General features: G+C 43.7%; 1 protein-coding gene across 1 annotated transcript in view; it reads right to left on the reverse strand.

Annotated features, from left to right (window-relative positions):
- The window catches only part of MYRFL (myelin regulatory factor like), a 167849-nt gene that overhangs the window by 72079 nt on the left and 71454 nt on the right, over positions 1-24316 (reverse strand). Inside the window, exons 3-9 of the mRNA XM_056130686.1 lie at positions 15495-15562; positions 15112-15376; positions 14333-14424; positions 7208-7358; positions 3157-3352; positions 1585-1661; positions 288-398 (exon numbers count right to left, since the gene is read on the reverse strand). Coding sequence (XP_055986661.1) covers positions 288-398; positions 1585-1661; positions 3157-3352; positions 7208-7358; positions 14333-14424; positions 15112-15376; positions 15495-15562 — 960 coding nt within the window. The remainder of the gene's footprint in view (positions 1-287; positions 399-1584; positions 1662-3156; positions 3353-7207; positions 7359-14332; positions 14425-15111; positions 15377-15494; positions 15563-24316) is intronic.

A 24316-nucleotide genomic window follows, 5' to 3' on the forward strand; every position in this document is an offset into this window, starting at 1 on the left:
ATGGGGAGCAGTACACACATTTGTAATCACCCCTCTGCCCTTGGATGGCAAGGGAGATATAAACACAGGGACTCTCAAGAGAATTTGGAGTAGATATGCAGATTTGAGGCTAGGGAGAGAGCAGGCATTTCAGGAGTGAGGACAGATGAGAAAATGTCAGTAAGAAGAGTCAATACACTTGAGTAGGAGTAGACAGGAAAGAGACTGGGGAAGGCGGGCTTTGCCAGTGGGCTGGCCCAGGAGTATGAGAGTATCCAGCCCTGTGGGATGTCCAGAGACAACAGTACCTCTGGTCAGGATTTGGTTTTCCCTTCTTTCTCATATTATTCGCCGTGGTTTCGCTGAAGTGCAACCGGCCCAGAGTTACTTTGGTGACCTGGTCAGTTAGCAGGTCGATTCTAAAACAAACAGCAGAGATAGCAAGAGGTTGTCAGACAACACAGTGTCGGATCATATCTAACCCATTCTGAGTATGTTTGGTTCTCAGCTCCCATCATGCCATGGAAAGAAGTTTATTCTGGCCACTGACCTCAGTGCACTCTCTCAGACAGCCAGGAATGGCTGCCAGGAAAGGCAAATAAGACAATGGCCCAGAATATTCTGGAATGATAGATAAGAAGCGCTCCTTCGGCCCATGCTATTCAAGCCTTCAGTTTCTGCTCCTGATTGTTGGGGGCCACATGCTCCCTAAAGCATGGGGGAGTGGAGGGGTACTTCTACCTCCACCCCGGGAAAAATAGACAGAGCTCATCTGTGCCTTGGTCACCATGGCTAATGCTAGCCATTTCTCTAGGTTTCTTACAAACTCCTCACCTTGGCTAAGTATCTGCCTTTTCCTTGGTCAGCCACGGAGAGAGCTCCCTCCCAGTGAAGACAGCTCAGTGCCTTCCCAGGATAACTGATGCACAAGACCATTTCAGAGCTATGTTTGTTCATGTCAACTTGAGCTCTTTCCTGGGGGTTTGGGGCAGGGGTCTGGTTATGGGACCATTTTTCATTATTGTCCCAGCATTAATGACTCAGGGTCAAAACATAGATATCTCAGCCACCTTCCAGTCAAGTCAATCAAGAGTCACTCCCACTCCACATGATTCCCCAGGGCAGACACTAGCTTTAGGGTGCCATATTGTTCAGGATAATCCCAATCTTGTATACTTTCTATCTTGAAACCCATGAGCCATGCATTAACATAACTTTAAGACATAAGAAAAAATAAATTGTAAGCACAGCTTGGATCTAGAATCTTGAAATGAATTCACTTTACATCATGCTGATTTAAATGAAAAATGAAAAGATCTAACCATAATTTATCACAAGAAGCCATAGTTGTTAGCAAGGGAGTCATTAATAAATGATTCTAAGAAGAACGCTGACTTTTTAAATGGAGCTTTTCATAAGGTAATTTTTTGCAATCATTTTAATAAATTTTATCAACTTTATGATAAGCACATGCTTTATAATATTAGCACATCATTACTAATTAGGTCTCTACAGTGACTTTTACTTTAGGTAAACAGAATGAATTGGGCAAAAGATCTTTCCAAAATATCCAGTAAAAGAAATTCACGGAAAAGAAATTCTTACTTAACAGGATTGAAAATTCTTTTGCTTCGATCTGCTTGGGATTGTTCAATAGTGATTATTTGATTGGTGGCTTCTACCTGTGTTGAACAACAAAATGAAAATTAATTATTGAGCTAATTAGTTAAGTAATTAATAAAAAATGTCCTTCAGTAAATAATTTTGAAAGTACCTTGCAAGTTTCTAAGGCATCTTTCTAGGCATTGGTGAAATCAACAAAAAAAAGTCATGCAAATAAGACAACGGCCACTAACATAACATCATGAGAGTTAGTGAGATGAGAATCACCATTAAAATTAAACAATGAAAACATAAAACAAAAGAGTGATCCAGGTAAGTTGAAATTCTTAGGGTGGACTAGATGATTGAAACATGAAAGCAAGACATCTCTAAGTATGCATGCGTTCATTCATTCGTTCATTCTTTCTATAAGTGCATCTGAGCTATTCACCACATACTTCACTAGCATTAGATATGAGAAGCAGACAAAATTAACAGGAATCTCTACATTTGCATAGCTTACATCCTACACAGAAAAACAATGATAAATGATAAAATGAATAAAACGTCATCAATTGTATCTATTCAGTACTTAGTGCAAACTCTTTTTGTTCCTAATGAATAATGATCAGTGCTATTTCATATGGATTATGGGTATTCAAAAAGTAACAATCTTTCTGGAAAGTACTGGACAATTTACATTGAGTTTTTTTAAATGCTCCTATATTTGGGGAGAGGGTGTTGGAGGCAGGAACACAGGTAGACCATGACCATATCTGGCAGTGCATTGGGCTTATTTCTGGGTCTGTGCTCAGGGATCACTTTTGGCAGGCTCACTGAACAATACTGGGTGTCAAGGATTAAACCCGGGTCAGCTGCTTGCAAGGAAAGTGCCTTAACCACTGTACTATCTCTTCAGCTCTGAAATGTTCCTATCTTTAATGTTCAAATTCCTCCTCTGGTATTTATCCTCTTGTAAAGACAAGTATACTAGGATGTTCACTGTTGCTTATTATCAAAACTTACAAGAAAACAGGAGCTAATACACTATACCCATATAATGGAAAACTGTACCTTTGCAAGCCATATTTTTATATCTTTAAATAATATGTTAGTGTCACAATACAGTATTAACAACATGAGTTTAATTTCAATAACAAAAAAATGAGCTACACAATAGTGGATTCCAAATATCAGTGAATTTCATTTTTTCATACTTTTGAATTGTGACATTTTCACTAGGGAAGCATATTATTTCCATAATCAGAAAAAAAAGTTGTTTTATTTGAAGAACTGTCTGGAGCAAGAAGATCTCAAATGTCCAGCAGACAAGCCCACCTGGGAAGTCTTGGTGCTCATCCCATATTGGAAACTAGATTTAGGTCCCATTGAGTTGTTCCAGCTAATGACTCCTAAACATAGACAAGTGGCAGAGCCAAACTCTTAACAAGTTGCAGACTAGTGACCACAACACATTATTGCTATTTTAAACTTTGCCTTTGGGGGATGATTTGTTAAGCAGTGATAGATAACTGGATTGCAATCGATTTTGGTTGAATTAAATTTAAAACTTACCTTAACCCCAAAAGCTTTCAAGTAAAACATTTCTATTGGCTTTAAACCCATTTGGGTTTTGACAAATTTTGGACTCCCCCAGACTTGAATATGGATGGTTAACTGAAAATGGTTCTTCTTTTGGCAAACAAAAGCTTCATCTGCTGGTGAAAAATTAAATCCTTTATCTGTGACAACTTGGTAGCCTAGATCAGGTCTGTGATAAGAGGAATTAAGAAAGTGGTTTTACAAATATTTTCTACACATTTATTAACTGTATCAATATTTTAAGCAAATGCATTTAGTGCCTCTTGCTATATTTAATCCATTGATTTTCTGCAATTTTTTTTACTAAGGAAATAAAAAATGATATTTTTAAACAGCCAACTCATATAGCTCTTTTATCGTCTCACAAGGAAAAAGTACAATTCTTGCCAAGTAGAAGCATAGTTCCCTCAGCCTCCTTCCCTCACGCTTTCTAGACTTCTAATTCGACTTCACAGAATAAAGAGAGATAGAGACTAGAGGCTGAGACATCACCATGTTACTCAGATTTGAGAAATACAGTCAGATTGAATAGGAAATTTCATGGAGGACACACAAAAGCGTTCATCAGAACAACCAGCAATAACTTTAAAATCTGTCTCTTTCTCTGTCTCTCTCTGTCTCTCTTCCTCTCTCTCTCACTCTCTCTCTCTTTCACTCTCTCTTACACAGACACAGACACACACACACGAGCGCGCACACACACACACACACACACACACACACATTCCTCAGGGGTCACACCCAAGGCAAAACTGCGAGTACCTTTTATTTTTTTATTTTTTCTTTCCTGTAGTTGTTGCTTTTATGGACCAGAATTGCACCCTTGATTGTGGCATCCAGGACCCAGAGAGCACAGCTGCTGAGGTTATACGGCACACTGGAATGATGCCAGGATTCTAACTTGCACTCTCAGCAGCGTTATACCTCACCCCTGCTAAGCAGGTGCTCTGCAGTTAAATCATCTCTGAGCCCCTTCCACATTACTTTTAAATGAGATCAACCAAAGCCAGTCAGATGACATATTGAAAAGCTGTTTTCATCAGAATATGATCATTTCTTTGTCATCCTTCTGACCTGGCACCTTCTTTAAAAAAAAGAGGGGGGTGGTATAGTTGTTTCTACCATCAGATTGATATGGAATCTTGGCCTATCAAGTCCTTTTCAATAACTCTGTTTCTTATATTGCATGTCTAGTAAATTAAAACTAGCATAAAACATGTAACATTTACTAGTAGGGAAGAAAATATAATCTTATAAAAATATAATGAGCAGGTAGGGAAGAAAATATAATATTTTAAAAAAAAAACATGAAATCTCCTCTGGTGAGTTTTCTCCATACATGTTGTGCATAAGGAAAGTGATTTTTCATGAGTCAGTTTCCATAAAAGAGAGCCTGTCTTCAGGAAGAAGCTCCCTATGGTCCAGTGCAGCAGGGCGGCCCTCCCCATGGTGCCCACTCTGGCCTCGGCAGGAATCTTCATATCCTGGGCACTCGGTTGGATGGCTGCCATCATAATGAGCAACACAGAGTTTCTAAATTTTCCCCTAAATCCAGAGGCTGAAAATATTAATGAGTCTCTTGGGGGGAAATAGTGCTCGTGTTCTTTGTGAGGTAAGCACTTTCCCACAAGCCCAAGTCACTGGGTCATTGATTACCCTCAAGTAGCTGATCAGTCAGAAAACGCCACAGTCACAGTGCCCACCAGCAGAACAGGAAAATCCATTGACCGAAAGATTTAATAAGGACCATATGTCTTATGCCATCTGGGAACTTTATATTGACTTCGCTTCCTACCACTAATGTGCTAATTTGTTCATCTAAGGGCTGGATGGATAGAATAGTATAGATTTTACTATGGAAGGTAATAAGAGCTGTCGTCGTTGAGGAAAACGGACATGTCCTTTGGTGCTCTGCCATGGCTTACTGTCAAAAGCTCTGGAGTGAAGATCATAGTTCAGATATGAGCTTCAGCTGCAAATTTTGGGACAAATGTAAACAGAAACAAAGTCACCCTCTAGAATACTGTTGGTGATTATTCTGAATCTTAAATGGCTATCTCCAGTTCCTCTATTTATCTACAAATAGAAATTCTGCTTTTAATATCAAAAGCTCATTATAAAATCAAGTGACTTTTTAAAAAGAGGATTTAAATATCATTTAAGAAACAAAGATTTGCCCAGTTTCTCAATCTCTTCACCTGATTGCCTCTCACTTATTTAGGGAAACAATATATTTGAAATAAATTAGACAAAACAACCTAAAAAGAGAAGAGTGATTTTCTATCTCACGCTATCTATAGTATGAGTCATGAAATTAAAATGGCCTAAAGTCCTAATCCAGATGAATATTGCTCTTCATTTTTACATATGAAAAATGGAATGAAAACTAAGCCATCAAAAAAATATGTCTTCACAAGTTGGGGTTGATACCATCTGTATTCTCTCTCTCTTTTTTCCAGATCAGTGGAGCATACACAGGCATTTAAATAGACACTTAAGGCATAATCTACTCAGATAAGAAAATAACATTTACAATGAAAACTTTATCAACTTGATGCATAGAGACTAGGGAGCATTCAATATAATAGGCATGCACATAATAGTTTCATACTTAGGACTCATATTTAAGATATAAAAAGGGAACACTTGACAAAAAATAAATAAAATGAAGACTTAGACTCAAAACCAAGACCTCAGATCTTTCATGATTTTTTCTAATTATACACAGTTGCAAACACATACAATTGCAATCATAACAATGCAATTAGAAAGTTGCATCTTTCTGCTTTCTATAAATATACCAAGTCCCACTCTATTTAACTCCCTAAAATTGGACAGAGGGAGTTAGTGGGTTGTTCCAAGTTGTGCACAGTGCTTACTTCTGGCTCTGTGCTCAGGGATTACACCTGGCAGTACTTCAGTGAGACGGGAGTGTTGGGGGGCGGGGGAAGACCGTATGTGGTATCTGGGATCAAACCCAAGTCTTCTGCATGCAAAGCATGTACTATAGTTCTCTGAAGCTCTCTGCCCCCAGCATTTAAGGATATTTTGTATGGTTTGATTTCAGTCTCTTAATAAACCCCCACTGACTAGGATTGCTTTTGATTCGACTTACAAGTAATTTAACACTGATTCATTGCATATTTGTTGGGGTAGGGAGTAGGGTTCACTGGCTCGCATTGTAATGTGACCCCTCCCCCAAAAAGTATAGAATTATGCATTAGCTATGGGAATAAAGTTTTAGTGACTTGTGAAAATTTTCATTTTCCATTTTTTAGCTTAAATTGGGCCTGTGGGGGCTAGAGAGAGTACAGAGGCCAGGGCGCATGCCTAGTCCCCTTTCTGGCAGCATATGGTCTGTCCAGCAGGACAAGGTGCAAGCCTGGATGTATTCTACACTGCTGGGGTGGCCTGGTTGTCTCCAGCACTCCAGGACCAGAGCAATATCACATCCTGAGCCCTGGCACTGACTCGCCAGCTTGATGGTCAAGAATCCTCCGTGAGGGGCTGGAGGCACAGCGGGTAGGGTGTTTGCCTTGCATGCGGGTGACCCAGGTTTGATTCCCAGCATCCCATATGGTCCCCCAAGCACCGCCAGGAGTGATTCCTGAGTGCAGAGCCAGGAGTAACCCCTGAGCATCAGCTGGGTGTGACCCAAAAAGCAAAAAAAAAAAAAAAAGAATCCCCCGTGAGACCCTTGGACATCCTGAGCACTGCTTAGGAAGCCCCATCCAAAGGAAAAAAAAGAAGAAGAAAAAAAAAAAAAAACAAGCACATGAGCTCAGAAATATCTCCTCTCCTGCCATCATTTACAGGGCTTTCGCAAAGCCAGAAACCAGGGTCTCCACAGGTTCTTTTGCTGGGAGGCAAAACAGAAGGAGGAAGAGGAGCCCTTCCTCGATGATCCATCTCCATTGGCCAGGGGGTCGCATCAAGAACCCAGCACTTGAGGGAAACCCTGGGATTCAGCCCTGCTATGCTCACTCTGTTCCCAGCAACCACCAGGGTCCCTATGTCCACTTACAGTTTTTCATAATGACCATTTAATAAGCTGTGCCAAGGAACACTTTGGTACGGCTGCCACTTCAGCGAGGGCAAGCAGGCGTCCGTGGGGCTCGTGTGGGGTGCCTCAGGGTGCTGCTCTTGCACTTCACAGGGGTGACTCCTGCATGCCACTGCAAAGAAGCAGGCGGGTTAGATCTTGCCTTGGAGCACTTCTTCTAGGACTCACAGACAGCTGCGCAGGGTTGGCTAACAGGCCGGGCATGAGAACCAGCCACCGTGTGGGGAATGTCGGGTGGAGAGGGGGCAGGAGGCAAGATTGGCCTTTCCCGAGGAGGGGTTCGGGGAGTGAGCTCCAAGGTGTCATGATGGACCCTTATTGGAGGGTCGCCCTCCGTCTCTGCTGCCCCAGTTCTGGCCTCGCCTCTCTCCACTGTCAGTCTGGGTGGTCCCAGAGCCCCTAACTCCCAGCCTCAGGAGTGCAGAGTCAGCTCCATCAATCAAGCACTGCAGGCCCTCCAGCGAGAACTTTCCTTTCAACATTGTGTGTGTGTGTGTGTGTGTGTGTGTGTGTGTGTGTGTGTGTGTTGGTTTTAGGGCCACACCCAGCAGTGCTCAGGATTTAGTCCCAGCTCTGCGCTCAGGGGTCACTTCTGGCAGGGCTCCAGGGACCATACAGAATGCCAGGGATCAAACTCAGTTCAGCCACAGGCAAGGCCAGTTCCCAGTCCAATGTACTTGCTCTCTAGACCACAACTTCGTTTCGCTATAACATTTATGAGGGGCGGAAACCTGGCCGACATGAAACTAAATGATGGTATTTGCAGCCCTGCTTATATTTGAGAACCTGCTTTCCTTACACACGGTTTGGCTTAAAGTCAGCCTCGACAAGGCCATCAGCCGTACAGAGTGAGGACTTGATGAACAGCTTTCAGTTCTTGGGCCAGGCAGACCTGAGCCCTAACTCAGTCCAAGCCAAGAGGATCCCAGTGTTTCTGGGCAAGGGTTCTCAAAGAAGCCGCCTCTTCTCTGAAACGAAGACCTGCAAGCACATTTCCCAGAGCCTCTGGCACGGTTTTGGGATGTGAGGGCAAGCCTGTCCTAACAGAAAGTCAGAGGGTAGCAGGCTGAGTTTAGAATGAAGGGGGTCCCGTTCCGGTGTGTGATCTGAGTTCTGAGATCCAATTCTAAATTTGGGGCTACAAGAGGCAGAAAAAAAAAGTTCCTGATTTTATTTGTTAGTTGTAGCTTGAGGCAGTTTGAGGTTTGGAGGTTCTGTCCTACATTTCTTCAGGCTTGAGTTGATTGCAACCAATTCATTCTAATTTGAGACAGGCCCTCTGGAGCACCGGGATTCTGCGGTTTGCCTTGTTTTTTGAAATGAGATATTTATTTACTCTGTGTCCTATTTCCCTCATCTGCAAAAGAGAAATAGAACACATTTCCTGTCCACTGCACAGGCAGAAAGACTATCGGAACAGAAGGGAAAGCACTTTGAGGAGCTAACATCAAGACAGATAGAAAAGAGCTTATTGGTATGTTGTATTCGCTGCATGAAATCATGACTTTTGAATATTAAATATGTCACATAATAAGTTTACACGTGCAATCTCCTGTTTCTGCATAGCTCCTGCAAGTTGCCTTATTTGAGTATGCCTCTGAGGTGCAACCACTGATAACTTTTATGTAGGCTCTATTACAGAAAAGTCTAATGCTGTTTCACTTTCCCTTCAACTCCATTCCCCTCATTCATGGCTGACATCAGAAGTGAAGGGAAACACTAGGTGTCTGGGCACCCAGGACAGTTTGTAAAGAGGAATGCAGAAATATATGTGCAGCTAACTCTTAGGAGTACATGCTTAGTTCACTGCGTGGGAAACAGTGGCAGGGCTTATTTATACTCGTCCAATTCCCTTTCTTAGTAGTAGTTTTATTGAGGAGTTCCTAATTTTAAAAAAAATTCTAGATATGCTACAGGTGGCTTTTAGTCCAAATGTCATTAAGTGTGTTTTAATGGACTATCACACGTCTCACCTAAACACAAATACATATTTTTTTATGTTTTGCAAACAACTGTTTTGGAGATATTTATTAAAATTCTGAAAATCTTCCCTAGTTAAATGTTCTGGAATTTGACAATGCAAGGACTCACTCTTCCCAAAGCTACCTGGCCTGCAAAAGAAAGAAAAAAGGGAAATAAGGAAGGAAGGAAGGGAGGGAGGGAGGGAGGGAGGGAGGAGGGAGACAAAGAAGGAAGGAAGGAAGGAAGGAAGGAAGGAAGGAAGGAAGGAAGGAAGGAGAGAAAGAAGGAAGGAAGGAGGGAAAGAAGAAGGAAGGAAGGGAAGGAAGGGAGGAAGGAAGGGAGGGAGGGAGGGAGAAAGGAAGGAAGGAAGGAAGGAAGGAAGGAGAGAAAGAAGGAAGGAAGGAGGGAAAGAAGAAGGAAGGAAGGGAAGGAAGGGAGGAAGGGAGGGAGGGAGAAAGGAAGGAAGGAAGGAAGGAAGGAAGGAAGGAAGGAAGGAAGGAAGGAAGGAAGGAAGGAGAGAAAGAAGGAAGGAAGGAGGGAAAGAAGAAGGAAGGAAGGGAAGGAAGGGAGGAAGGAAGGGAGGGAGGGAGAAAGGAAGGAAGGAAGGAAGGAAGGAAGGAAGGAAGGAAGGAAGGAAGGAGAGAAAGAAGGAAGGAAGGAGGGAAAGAAGAAGGAAGGAAGGGAAGGAAGGGAGGAAGGAAGGGAGGGAGGGAGAAAGGAAGGAAGGAAGGAAGGAAGGAAGGAAGGAAGGAAGGAAGGAAGGAAGGAAGTTGGAGAACCCTTCCAAGGTTCTCCTAATTATACTAAATACAGAAAAAAAATGAGTAACTTTTTTTCATCTTTCCTTCCTCTCTTCCAAACAGAGAAAAGAGGGACCAAAGAGATAGTACAGTGGGCAGGGTGCTTGCCTTAAATGCAACTGACCCAAATTTGATCACCAGCACCACATATGGTCCTCTAATCCCACCAGGAGTTATCCAGGAGCATAGTCAGGAGGAAGCCCTGAGTACCACAGGTTGTGGTCCCAAAACAAAAATTACAATTTAGACCAGAGAAAAGGTACAGGAAGTTCAAGAGCTCGGAGACTGGAGTTAAAAAGACCTGGGTTACACTTAATAGCTTTGCAGTCTCAGGAAAATGATCTGATGTCTCTGAGCTTGAGTTTCCTCACCTACGAAATGTGAGTAACAATATGATACCTCCGAGGGTAATGGTGGGAATTTGGTGACTAGTGTCTGTAAGTGCTGAGCACTGTTTGCCACAGCAAGAGTTAAAACTGCAGTCCCTTGAGCTGTTGTTAGTGGCACTGTCATTATCACATGTGCTTGTTTAAGTTCCAGGTGACTCAGTTATTCTGACAAGTCTTGGAAAGTTGATTTGTTCTTGGCCTCCATGGTAACTATCTGGTGTGAATAACTAACACTGTGTTCCTGTGCAAATGCCAGCAAGCTCCAGCCTTTCCCCACTCAAGCATGGCAATGTGGACCAAGAGCCAGGAGAGAGGGAAGGGCTACACCTCCTGGTGCCCAAAGAAAGGGTGGCAGTGGGCAGTGTTGTCCTCAAGGTCTTTCCTGCCTTTCCCCATAATTATAGCCAAGAAACTGGGGCAGCCACGCAGGTAGCCCCACCCCATCGTGGCTTCCCTGGGAATGGGCTGGTGGAGCCCAGCATCTTCCTCTCACTGAGCAAAGATGGAAACTGTAAAGACCTGAAACTACGTGTTCAGTGTACAAGTCTGGGTGGAAGAGAGAGAGAGAGAGAGAGAGAGAGAGAGAGAGAGAGAGAGAGAGAGAGAGAGAGCAGGGCTTCCCCTTCCAGGGCTTCCTCTTCCCTTCAGCTACACTGAGGGTTTCTGGAGAAGGAAGAGCAGAAATGTGAAGGCAGCAGAGCACAAATAAATCCCTGCCTTTGGGAGAAGATCCATGCCTTGTTAAACAGGGGCCAAGAGGACAGGTCAATGGTTGGAAGCTTGCACAAGAGTACATGTGGGGTGAAGGGCACAGGTAAAGAGACATACCTGATGACCTTTCATTACCTGTTTTGCAAACTTTAAGGCCAAAATGAGAGAGAGAGAGAGAGAGAGAGAGAGAGAGAGAGAGAGAGAGAGAGAGAGAAGTGCCTTCCATAGTGGCAGACAGTGGGATGGGGGAGGATGACAGGAGGGAAACTGGGACCATTGGTGGCATTGGTGGTGGGAAATGTACAATGGTGAAGGGATGGGTGTTGGAACTTTATATGACTGAAATCCAATCATGAACAACTTTGTAAAAGTATATATCATTGTGCTTCAATTTTTTCAAATGGAAAAAAAAATAATCTTGAAAATAGGCAAATGATGATGATTGTTTGATCTCAAAAAGCAAAAAAGCCAAAAAATAAAAAAAAAACACGTAAGACTCCTCAAGTCCTTAATTCCTTGAGAAACAAGACAAACACTTTTTCTGACTCTCCAGTGAGATAAATTCAGACAAGGGCCCAAGGACACATATGGAGGCTAAAAAGTCGTTTTGTGTCTGAAACCCAAATCCTCCAAAGCTGTAGAATCCAAGAACCTCTCTCAGAGTTGGAGTCTGGAGTCCAGCATCTTAAACAGTGGCCCATATGGGGTTGTGAAAACAAATTTGGGGATTATTTTTAAATCCATTTCTTTATAATTTATTATCAGTACATCTTTGCTCTGTATACCTATTTGACTTTTCTGGGAACAAGTGAAAATTCTTGAGCAAAGAGGGGAGAAGAGTGGCAAGAGTTTAAGAGCCCCACCCCAGACATGGAAGGTTCTGGATTCTGCCCACCCTCTTGCTCCTCTCTGGGCCACTTTTGGCACTACTGTGCACCTAACTGAGTGTGACTTCATCGAGAGCCCCACACGAGGATCTTGAAGTCTTTGACCAAAGTTAACTGGGCAAAGGAACTGCCTTATTGAGTGACTTCAGACATTACTCCAGACCCCGCCCGAGACTGACACAGGTCTTCCTCCTCTCTCGGAGGCATCCTGTGGGCCTTGCATCTTTCTTTGGCTTTTCAGTTAAGCTGATTGTTTCCATTCTGGACTTTTGTCTGTGGTGAATCGTCTGCTGTCAGCATTTTAGTCACCTTTGAGTAGAATTTTAACCAGAGATTCACGATTTCCTCTCCATCGCAACTATACTTCCATGACTGTCCTTTGGAGCGAGCACAAAATCAACGCTCCTCTCCAAGGACAAGCAGAGGAGACCCATCCCAGCTGGAAATTAACTTTTGTTAGCTCCAGAGATACCAGCAGCAATTGGGCTTTGATGAGGAAACTCTTAGAAAAGTTTGCATGACTTGCCCAATACTTGCCCACGAGCCGGTTCAACTGCAGAAAAGCAAAACACTAGTTCCCTCATCTGGTTGGAATGAGCTCAGTCTTTTGTTAGAATCATAAAGAAAACGCTGCAGGCTGGATACAAGGATCCCTGCACAAATGACACAGTCTCACCTACCAAGGTGCATTCTCCATTATAAATGCAGAAAGGGAACTTTAATTAGCAGCTTGTGTTTTCCTTCCTTCCTTCCTTCCTTCCTTCCTTCCTTCCTTCCTTCCTTCCTTCCTCAGAAATGGAACCCCAAGGCCTCACACATGCACACATGGAAGGTTGATGGGTTCCTTTTGCAGCTGCATGTGGTGCTTCTAAGGTTGAAGAAAAAACTGCCCAATAGCAAGTGCTGGCCCCAGTGGAGGTTCAAGAGGTTGGAAGATGCTTGATTTCTGCAAGGTTGGATGCCCAGGGCATTTGCTGCAATGCTCCCGGGTCTGTGAGGCTATGTTCCAAGGGGAAAGGACCCACAGCTAAGGCTACTCATCCTGAAGAGGCCAGCAGGCCCACCTCTCCCTGTGAAGCTGAACAAGCATCCCATCCCTGCCAGGGCTATGAATCTCTAGAGCCCAGAAGCCCTCATGGGACAGAGTCCTAGAAGGTCTGCTGGGACCTTTTGCCAAAATGATGTCTGGAAATAAAAGAGAGGCAACTAACGGGTTCCCTAATTTAGGGTGCTGTTCACATGCCTGCACTTTACAGGGCTTCCTGAGATGAGCCTGGAGCAATAAGCTTTCCCTAGCAAGGGCTACAGCATTTACTCCGAAAATCCTACATTTCAAAGCTTCAGTAAATCCAACTTGTTCTCAACTTTATCAGGTGCTCAAAACAGGATGTGTCAGATATTTTTATAAGAGAATGAACAAGGCAAATCTTTCACGTGGGCATCAGATGATGCTGCTGAAACTGGTTTTGAACATTACCAATATCCACTGGAAATCTGCAAAATTAGAAGCAAGTGTCTGGGAAGCTCAAGCATCAGTCCCTGTCCCCACCCCTCCAAAGAAACCCTCTCGAGTCTGACTTCTTCTTCTGATCTAGTGGCCCTCAGAGATGGCCCGAAGTCAGCCACCGGGTCTGAAGCCGTGTTTCACCAAGCTACTGCATTGTTGTGTGCACAGCAGCGGGCCCAGAACCCCAACGCTTAGAGCCATGAGGTTTCAGAAAATGAATGGAATGGGGATTCTTCTTCATCAGAGACAGAAGAACATCTCTGCCTAGGACCACTCCAGTGATCACACCAAAACTGCACAAATGTTATGTCAAGAAGGGGAAATTAACAAAGGGAAGGAAGGAAGGAAGGAAGGAAGGAAGGAAGGAAGGAAGGAAGGAAGGGCAGGAAGGAAGGAAGGAAGGAAGGAAGGAAGGAAGGGCAGGAAGAAAGGAAGGAAGGAAGGAAGGAAGGAAGGAAGGAAGGAAGGAAGGAAGGGCAGGAAGAAAGGAAGGAAGGAAGGAAGGAAGGAAGGAAGGGCAGGAAGGAAGGAAGGAAGGAAGGAAGGAAGGAAGGAAGGAAGGAAGGAAGAAAGGTAGGGCAGGAAGAAAGGAAGGAAGGAAGGAAGGAAGGAAGGAAGGAAGGAAGGAAGGAAGGGCAGGAAGGAAGGAAGGAAGGAAGGAAGGAAGGAAGGAAGGGAGGGAGGGAGGGGAAAGGGAGGGAGGGAGGAAAGAAGGAAGGAAGGGAGGGAGGGAAGGAGGGAGGGAGGGAGGGAGGGAGGAAGGAGAAAGGGAGGAAGGGGAGAACCTTGATTTAATAGTTAAGCCAGCAAGGGCCCTGTGGTTGGCTCACTTGGTCTGGAGCAGAGGGCCCACCCATGACAGTCCCTGGTGTCTTCCAGTGCATCTGTGCACTTTCTCTTCTTGGTTGCTTGCAGTGAGCTTCTGAAATCAGGAGACCAAAACAAAGGTTAGGATCACTCTGTGCCCTCTGTCACTGTAAATCAAGTTGAACTGTCCAAGTCTCTGCTTTTGGCCTTCCCTATTCTAATCAGTTAAGTTTCTACAAACCCTACCAGCCTGAAACATCATCTTTCCTATCCCAGGGTCTAGGATTCACCTAGCTGAGAAGTAAACTGACAACACAGACCGAGGACTCGTTCAAATTAGAGAAAATGAAAATAGAGGTAAATAGGTTACCCCTTAATATTAAAAAAAAGATAATTAACCTCCGTTTTGTGGCCTTTAGAAGCAGAGGAGGGAAGAAAGGCTAACTAGGAAGGAAAAGACCAGAATCCAGGCTTGCATGACACCATTTTCTGCGCTCGCCTTCACACAGTCCCGTGAGCATGCTGGCTGCGCAGCGCTGTGCCTTCACCCAGAATCTCCCTCTATATTCCTGACACTTAACTTTCTACTGAAGGAGGACCTGGGTTTAATGGGGCCAAGAGTCTGTAAAGCCAAGAGCCCAGAGGTAGGCGGGCGTGGAGCCCCGGCAGGCCTGATCCCTGTCTCAACACTGCCATCTGCTGGAGGGACCGTGCCGGTCACCCGCGTCGGCGCTGCCGGCTGCCGGCGCGGGTCTGGGGGACTCTTGCGGCTCTTGCAGCAACCAAGTTTCTCGCCCTTTACCCAGAGCTGTAGCAGAGACGCTGCGGGTGGCCAGAGCCGTGTAGCCCCGGATGGGAAGCGGTGGACAGGTCCAGGCTGGAGGCGGCGGCGGGGTGGCTGGTGTTGGCGTAGCAGTTGGAGAAGCCGCTGTGCAGGGGCGGGTGGTCCCCGGTCGGAGCCGAGGTCTGGGGGTGGTGCGATGGGTGCGGTGTGGGTGCAGCCGCCGCCAGGCCGAAAGCAGAGGGCGTGCTGGGGTCTGCGGGCTTCAGAGTCCGGCAGCATGCGCCTGGGGGATGGGGAGGGGATACACAGAGAGAAGGGCACCTTGGTGGACCCCCCGCGGCCCGCGAGGAGGGGGCACGCGTGGGGCGCGGGGGAAGAGGGGGGCGACCCGGGGCACTCACCTGGGTCCTGGGGCGGAGAGCAGGAGTCTGATGCAGAGTAGGGCGGGGTGTCGGGGAACTGGCCCTGCCTGGGGATTAGAGACGGGCGTTGCTTTGGTTGTGATTTGGTTGATTGTGGCGAACGGGAAGCAGCCCTGAAGGTACACAGCACCTCTGGGGAGGGTGCCAGAGCTTCAAAACCCACCAGTCTGAGCACTGTGCCGGGCGCTGAGTGAGCACTGGGCAGACACTCCAGGGTTTGAGTCCCCGGCTCTTGCACCTGCTGTGTTTCCAACACAAGTGCTTAGCCTCTACTGGGTGCCAGCTCTCGCCTACAGACCGGAGTGACCACCGGTCCTTCTCAGCTGCAGAATGAGCTGAGGCGACGTGCGCAGAAAATACTGTCCCAAACATAGTGGGCGCTATCGATAAAATTTTATTAAGTGTTATTGCTTCTCAGCGTGCCCTAAGGAATTACAACAGAAAGTTGGCTGTACATGCAATTTGACTCAATCAATGTAAAATCAATATAAATATAGCACTGTAGCACTCCCGTTGTTCATCGATCTGCTCCAGCAGGCTCCAGTAACGTCTCCATTGTGAGACTTGTTACTGTTTTTGGCATATCGAATACACCATGGGGACCATGGGGAACTAGCCAGGCTCTGCCATGCGGGCGGGATATTCTCCATAGCTTGCCCCCCACCTCTCCGACTGGGAGGGAGGAATTGAACCCCGGTCGGCCGTGTGCAAGGCAAATGCCCTACTCGCTGTGTTATCGCTCCAGCCCAAATATAAATCAATATAAAATATTACCACTAAAGCCATGGGACCGTCTAGATTCTAGGGGATCCCAAAACTCTTGGAAGGACGCGGAGGGGGGGGGGGATTACCATAGATAATATTATGTTCCTAAGGGGAATTTTTATCACCTTTTTGATTTTACCTGTGGAGGTACAAGTAAACATTCATTGAAGGAAGAAGGAAGGAGAAAGGAGGAGAGGGAGAGGGGAGGGAGGAGGAGATGGAGGGGAGGGCCGGGGGTGGGGGGGAGAAGGAGAAGGAGAAGAATGAAAAGTATGAACCGACCCTGCTCCCAAAGGCTTGGTGACTGAATTTCCAAGGAAGAGAAAATAGACATTTATCTTCCTCCCAAAACAACACTCAGATAGAAATTTACAAAAACAAAAAAGAGAGAGATAATGCAAAAGGACATGGACCAATTGAGTGGAGCCCTCAATAGACTTTCTACCAGTAATGTAGCAGCAACTGGTAATGGATAAATGACAATGAACTAGCACAACAGAAAAAAAGCAGAGCAAGACTGTTTAGGGATAGGGAAATGGGAAAGCTATTTTTAACCTTTTGATGCCTGCAGGTCAAGAATAAACTTGCCGAAACCACTGCTACAGGGCAGGGGTAATAGTACAGCAGGGTGTGTGTTTGTCTTATGCACTATCTCGGTTGGAGGCACCTCATATGGTCCCCCAAATCTGGTCCCCCAAACCCATTCCTGCCAGGAATGATCCCTGAGCACAGAGCCAGAAGTAAGCCCTGAGCTCTGCTGGGTGTGGTTCAAAATCAGAGGAAAGAGAAGGAAGGAAGAAAGAAAGAAAGAAAGAAAGAGAGAGAGAAAGAAAGAAAGAAAGAAAGAAAGAAAGAAAGAAAGAGAAGAAGAAGGAAGGAAGGAAGGAAGGAAGGAAGGAAGGAAGGAGAGAAAGAAAGAAAGAAAGAAAGAAAGAAAGAAAGAAAGAAAGAAAGAAAGAAAGAAAGAAAGAGAAAGAAGAGAGGGAAGGAGAAAGAAAGCTAAGAAAGAAAAAAAGAAAGAGGAAGGAAAGGAGAGAGGGAGGGAGGGAGGAAGGAAGGAAGGAAGGAAGGAAGGAAGGAAGGAAGGAAGGAAGGAAAGGAGGCAGGGAGGGGGGGCTGGAACGATAGTACAGTGGGTAGGGCGTTTGCCTTGCACGCAGCTGACCTAGGTTTGATTCCCAGCATCCCATATGGTCCCCTGAGCACTGCCAGGGTAATTCCTGAGTGTAGAGTCAGTAGTAACCCCTGAGCATCGTGGGCTTGAGCCAAAAATTTAAAAAAGGAAGGAAGGAAGGAAGGAAGGAAGGAAGGAAGGAAGGAAGGAAGGAAGGACTGCTCCAGAAGCCAACTAGAAGTTATCCAATGCAATACAGCTCTGGAAAAGCTCAGGACATTGCAGTTGCCAGCACTGTAGCACTCTCCTCCTGTTGTTCATCAATTTGCTCAAGCGGGCCCAGTAATGTCTCTACTGTGAGAATTGTTGTTACTGTGTTTGGCATATCAAATATGTCACGGGGAGTTTGCCAAGCTTTGGCATGGGGGTAGCTTGTTGGCAGGGTCGGCAGGGTCAGCTGCATGCAAGACAAATGCCCTACCTGCTGTGCTTTCACTCCAGCGTACTCAGGGGCCGGGGGGGGGGGGGGGGGGTGTATAGCTCAGTGGTAGAGCATTTAGGGATGAAGTGGAATTGAAAACAATTGAATTCAATTGGAAAAAAAATTGGTTTAAGAATATTTGGATGAACCCTCACATACAGCCAGCAGCATCATCCATCAGCCTGAGTAAGGTTGGTAAGGTTTACTCCAGAGAAACCAAACCCAGGAGCAGTGTTGCTGCCAGCCAAATACCCGAGGATGAATGCAGGTTCTACATGCCGAACTGAGAGGCCCTTCTTCACATCTGCTTGATAGACATCTGTGAGGATTTACCTCACTAAGGAACTGGAAGGTTATTTTCCAGGAAAAAAAAATCGAATGTCCTCAAGAAGTAAGATGCTATTTGGATGCCATCCAAGGAAATAGTGAGTCCCTCTTTGGTTACTCAACAATGAAACTCATCCTTTGAGAGGAATGATGTAACACATAGAACTTCATAAAGAACAATGGAAGACAAGACAGAATGCCTTAATTTTTTTAGAAAGCCTTTTACATGAAAGATGGAGAACAAGAACTAGATGATAAGAAATACGAAAGAATCACAATGAATTTTGCTTCCTCTGTGACTGATTCAGCCCTTATGCTGGATGTTGCCATGTGGAAAAGTGTTCCTTGTATATATGAGACCTAAGTTCAATCGCCAGCACCACAAAAAACAAAAACAGAAACAAAAGCTTACTAGATAAAGTAGTTTTGAATACGTTCAGTGTGAATCTTTTACACCACTTCACCAGAACATATTGGAGAGATATGCTTCTGTTTGTTTTGTTGGTTGATTTTTTTTTGTTTTGTTCTGTTCTGTTTTTTTGCAAATATAAGTTACTAGATCCCTAATTCCAACAGGAACATTTCTTATTTTGTTCATTCTAGTTTATTTTTATTTAAAATTTTATTTATTTAAAATTTTAAAAAGTTAGTTTTGAAAACTGAGACGCAATATTAATGCTTTAGGAAGTGGTGAGGCCTTGACTTAAAACTTCCTTTGTACTGTGATTTCTTTTTGGGTGTATTTTGCTAAGTAAAACTTGTTAAAAAGTTTTGCTAACTATTTTTTTTTCTTAAAGACTTTTTTTACAATGACAAAAAAAAATAATCTTACTAGATCTGGTTCTTCCACAGATTAAACATTCGGACCTCAGTGAAAAAAAAAATTAAATCTACCAGAACACTGGCAAGTTACAAAAGCAAGCCAACTCTGGAAAAACATTGAAAGTGGAGGTAATTGCATAAGATGTATTACTTGGAGCTAGAGTGATAGCACAGCAGGTAGGGCGTTTGCCTTGCACACGGCCAACCCAGGTTCGATTTCCAGCATCCCATATGGTCCCCTGAGCACCGCCAGGAGTAATTCCTGAGTGCATGAGTCAGGAGTAACCCCTGTACATCTGTGCATTGCCGGGTGTACCCAAAAAGAAAAAAAAACAAGACTTATTACTTGTTTAGATTTTTAGCCTGAGAGTAACAGTTGACATCAGTCGACAACAGTTGACATCAAAAACACAGAAGAGTTGAAACGACAAAAGAAACCCCTAAAATTTTTCTGGCCTGAACAATCAGGACCAGAAATTAGGACAGTGGTCCCAAAGATACTGCAAACACTGGGGTGCATGTTTTCCTTGCCAAAGCCTGTGGTAAGGAAATCCCCAGTATTGCATGATCCTCTGAACACTGCTGGGAGTAGACTCTAGGGAACCACCAGGCCAGCCCTCACAAAACAAAACAAAGCAGCATTTAGGACAAATGCAACAGCTGAAAGTGAAAGAGACTCTTGGAAAAGAGATGCAGAGGGGAAACTGTCTAATTTGTCAATATGTTGTGCTGATTACACACAGTCTAGGCAAAGAAAAACTGAACTGAAATTTAAATTAGAAAATAAAGAGTTTACCAGTTGAACAAAAACAAAGTATCTGATAAAATAAATGTATAAAACTGTAGCACTGTTGTCCCATTGGTATCTATTTACTCAAGCGGGCACCAGTAACGTCTCCATTGTGGGTCTTGTTGTTACTGTTTTTGGCATATCGAATACACCACGGGGAGCTTTGCAGGATCTGCCATGTGGGCGGGATACTCTCGGTAGCTTGCCGGGCTCTCCGAGAGGGACAGAGGAATTGAACCTGGGTTGGCCGCATGCAAGGCAAACACCCGACCTGCTATGCACTATATATATATATATATATATATATATATAGAGAGAGAGAGAGAGAGAGTCATATGGTCAGGATACAAAGAATAACACTCACAAAACAAATACCCAAGCAAATAACCAAGATATATACGTAATAGAGTACTATGCAGCTTCAAGGAGCAATGAAATCACGCCACTTGCTGTACTGTGGTTGAAACTGAAAGATATCACATTGAGTGAAGTAAGCCAGAAGAAGAAAAGCAAACACCAAATGATCACTTATCTGTTGTATATAGAATACTGAATGAGGAAATGTAGTAAAAGGGGGAATGCCTAAATCACCCTGGATCTCAGTGTTTAGAGAGGAGTAGGACAGAAGGAAACAATTCAAGAAGAGAAGAGAAGGGGAAGTAATGGGTGAACAGGCATCAGGGCTTCAGTTATACTGGTGATATGGGTGAGTGGTGTAGCCATATATACAAAACACAGATTCAACAAAACTGCAAGTTTTACAAAGTTTACAGTTTCAGTGGCTACTACTTAAATCTCATTAAACATATGAGATGTGGCTGTCAGGTTGATAGGTGGGGCTGGGGTGGGGCTGGGTAGGGACAGAATATGGAAATACTAGTGGAGGGAAGTTGACATTGGTGGTGAAACTGGTGTTGAAATGTTATATGCCTAAAACTCAACTGTCTATAACTTTGTAAATCACAGTAATTTAATAAAATTAATAAACAAACAGAAAACCACAGTCTAATCTTGAGGAAAAAACAATCAATAAATACTAGTCTATAGGTGATCTGGGTATTAGAGTAGCAGAATCTTGGATATTACAGCAACTAAAATAAGTACTAAGTTTGATGTTTGTAAAGCATTAAAATATATTAATCTCAGCAAAGAGATATAACCTATAAAGAACTAGATCCAAATTCTGGACTTGAAAAAATTTTAGAACTAAAAATCGAAAAGTTCTCATCACTAGGACCAAGCAATAACACACTCTGGCAGGTAGTGTGTAGTACCTGGCATATAGCCTACACAAGTTCAATCCCTGACACCCCTTATGGTCATACAAGCCTCGCCAGGAGTGTTCCCCTGAGAAAATAACCAGGAGTAATCCCTGAGCACCACCAGATGTGACTGGACCGCCTCCCCCCAATTTTTTTAAAAAATCACTATTTGGTCTAAGACAGCAGAAGATGAAGATAAATCAAGACATATGTAATCGAAAGAACTGAGGGGAAAATAAATTTAAAGGAAAAAAGGAAAAGATGTATAAACCTATGGAGCAGATTGAGTAGAAAATAATTATTAAATATATAATGGCTACTTCTATACTGCCAAAGAAAGTATGGTTAAAATTAAAAGATACCCTACTGAATGAAAGACTATATTTGTACATCATGCATCTCACACAGGGCTAGTAGCCTAGACATATAATACACAAAACTCAACAATAACAAAAACCAACCCCATCAAAAAATGGAGGAAGGTGCTTGGGTAGGTCATGTGCTTGATACTCTCTTAAAGAATATATACAACTTGCCAACAAGCACATGAAAAGGAGTTCACCATCACTTGCCTTATATGTGTGAAGTCCTGAAAAGAAAGAGAGGAAGGAAGGAAGGGAGGGAGGGAGGGAGGGAGGAAGGAAGGAAGGAAGGAAGGAAAGAAAGAAGGGGGAAGGAAGGAAGGAAGGAAGGAAGGAAGGAAGGAAGGAAGGAAGGAAGGAAGGGAGGGAGGGAGGGAGGGAGGGAGGGGCACGTCATCACCGATAATTAAGGAAATACAAGTCAAATGGCAATGAGTTATCTCAAACCAGTGAGAATGGTTTGCACAAAAAATACCACAAACAACCAGTGTTGTGGGGACATGGCGAAAAAAAAGAAACTTCATTCACTGTTGGTGGTGATGTAATCTGATTCAGCCTCAATGGAAAACAGCACAGACTCTTTTAAAAATGGAAAACAGAGCTACCATATGACCCAGTAATCCCACTCCTTAGTTTCTTTTTTTTTTTTCCCTTTATTTTATTTTATTTTTTTTAAAGTTGTAGATTTACAATTTTTTGTGCTTTGGTTTCAATTATACAATGATCAGATACCCATCCCTCCACCAGTGCCCATTTTCCACCACCATGGATAATATCCCTCCCACCCCCATCCCCCCATCCCCCCCCCACTCCTTAGTTTCTAAACACAAAAAACATCCTTTTGGAAAGATAATGTTCTCAGCAGCACTGTTTACAACAACAAAGAACAAAGATCCAGAAAGAACCTAATGAATGCTCAAAACCAGATAAGTGGCTAAAAAAATTATAGTATACATACATAATGAAATATGAGTCAACTAGAGGAAAAGGCGAACCTTGCCTTCTATTACAACCTGCATGGAACTGTGGGTGTCATTTTAAGAGAAGCAAGCCAGAAGAAGGACAAATATTGAATGGTCGCACGCATTTCTTATCAAAATGCACTCATGTATGGTGACAGATGCTAACTAAGATAGTGTCATTTTAGTATATGTTTACGTATGTATCTACCATTGGGTTGTATAACAACCTGATCATATTTCAAGGTTTTGGGTTTTTTTGTGGGCGGGGTTGTTTGTTTTTAAATGTTGAAGACATTATTCAGGATGAAGAGAATAATACCAGACAGAAATGTGAAACATTTGGAATAATAAATGATACATTATATAAATGCGAATTACTTTTTCTCCTCATTTCCTTATATACATAGGACTGAGCCAGGAAGTTGCTGAAAGGGTTAAAGCACATACTTTGCCTACAGGAGCCCTGAGTTCAATCCCCAGCACTGCACTGAGTTCAATCCCTAGGTCCCACTGCAGCAAACCCCGAGCTTCACACCAGTGGTTGCTCCAAGCACCTGTAGATGCTCCCCTAATATAACACATAGGACTGTTTATAAGTAAAAACTGTGACCTTACGTGGAGTTCATGAGTGGAGTATATAAGTCTAATACTTTCAACTATAGCATACATAGGAGTTGGGAATAAATTAGGATGAGATGTTGAAAGTTTTTACATTTTATGGGAAGTAGAACAAATTAGCTAATTAACTCTAAGCAAACTGTAAAATCCGCATATTACAAAGTAAAGTTAATAGATAAGACGGAATTCTCATATTATTCAAATAACAAAATAAACCAGAAAGGAAGCTACATAGAAACATAAAATAAAAAGGACCAGAAAAGACAGTAGCATTGTAGCACTGTAGCACTGTCCTCCCGTTGTTCATCAATTTGCTCGAACGGGCACCAGTAATGTTTCACAACAAACTGTGAGACTTCTTGTTACTGTTTTTGGTATATTGAATATGTCATGGGTAGCTTGCCAGGCTTTGTGGTGCAGGCGAGATACTCTCAGCAGCTTGCCAGGCTCTCTGAGAGGGGCGGAGGAATCAAACCCAGCTCAGCCATGTTGGCCACGTGCAAAGCAAACACCTTACTCTCTGTGCTATTGCTCCAGCCCAGAAAAGACAATAAAAATGGAAAAACTAAAATCAATAATATCAATAATATATTAATTACTAATCAGCTAAGTACGCCAATCAAAAGGCATAGATTATAACAACGGACTATTTAAATTTTACATATGCCTATGTATATGTATGTGTGCACATATGTATATATATATATGCATATATAGCACAGTGGTAGGACGTTTGCCTTGCACACAGTCAGCCTGACCGAGCCAGGTTCGATTCCTCCACCCCTCTCGGAGATCGCAGCAAGCTACGGAGAGTATCTCTCCCACAGGCCAAAGCCTGGCAAGCTACCCGTGAAGTGTTCAATATGCCAAACACAGTAACAACAAGTCTCAAAATGGAGACCTTCCTCCCAACACCCTTTATTTGGTGCTCCCTTCTCTATCTGAGCTGCCTTTTCTCCTAGCATGTGTGGCTGGACTCCAAGCCATGGAGTAAACCTCCTGGTACTTATCTTGGCTAGTCTTGGGTGTTAGTCTCCTATTTGGTTACTTTATGATCCTTAGATGAATGCCATCTTTCGATATCTGTCCCTCTCTTTCTGACTCGTTTCGCTTAGCATGATACTTTCCATGTAGACCGAACATGATTGCCACCCAATCCCTCTTTTGCAAACCACAGCACCCAAAAAGGAGAGAGAGAACAAAAGGGAATGCCCTGCCACAGAGGCAGGATGGGGCAGGGGAGGGGTGTGGGAGGGATAATGGGGATCTTTGGAGGTGGAAAATGGGCACTGGTGGAG

This window comes from Sorex fumeus, unplaced genomic scaffold (genome assembly GCF_029834395.1).
Source record: "Sorex fumeus unplaced genomic scaffold, SorFum_2.1 ptg000081l, whole genome shotgun sequence".
Classification (NCBI taxonomy): Eukaryota; Metazoa; Chordata; class Mammalia; order Eulipotyphla; family Soricidae; genus Sorex; species Sorex fumeus.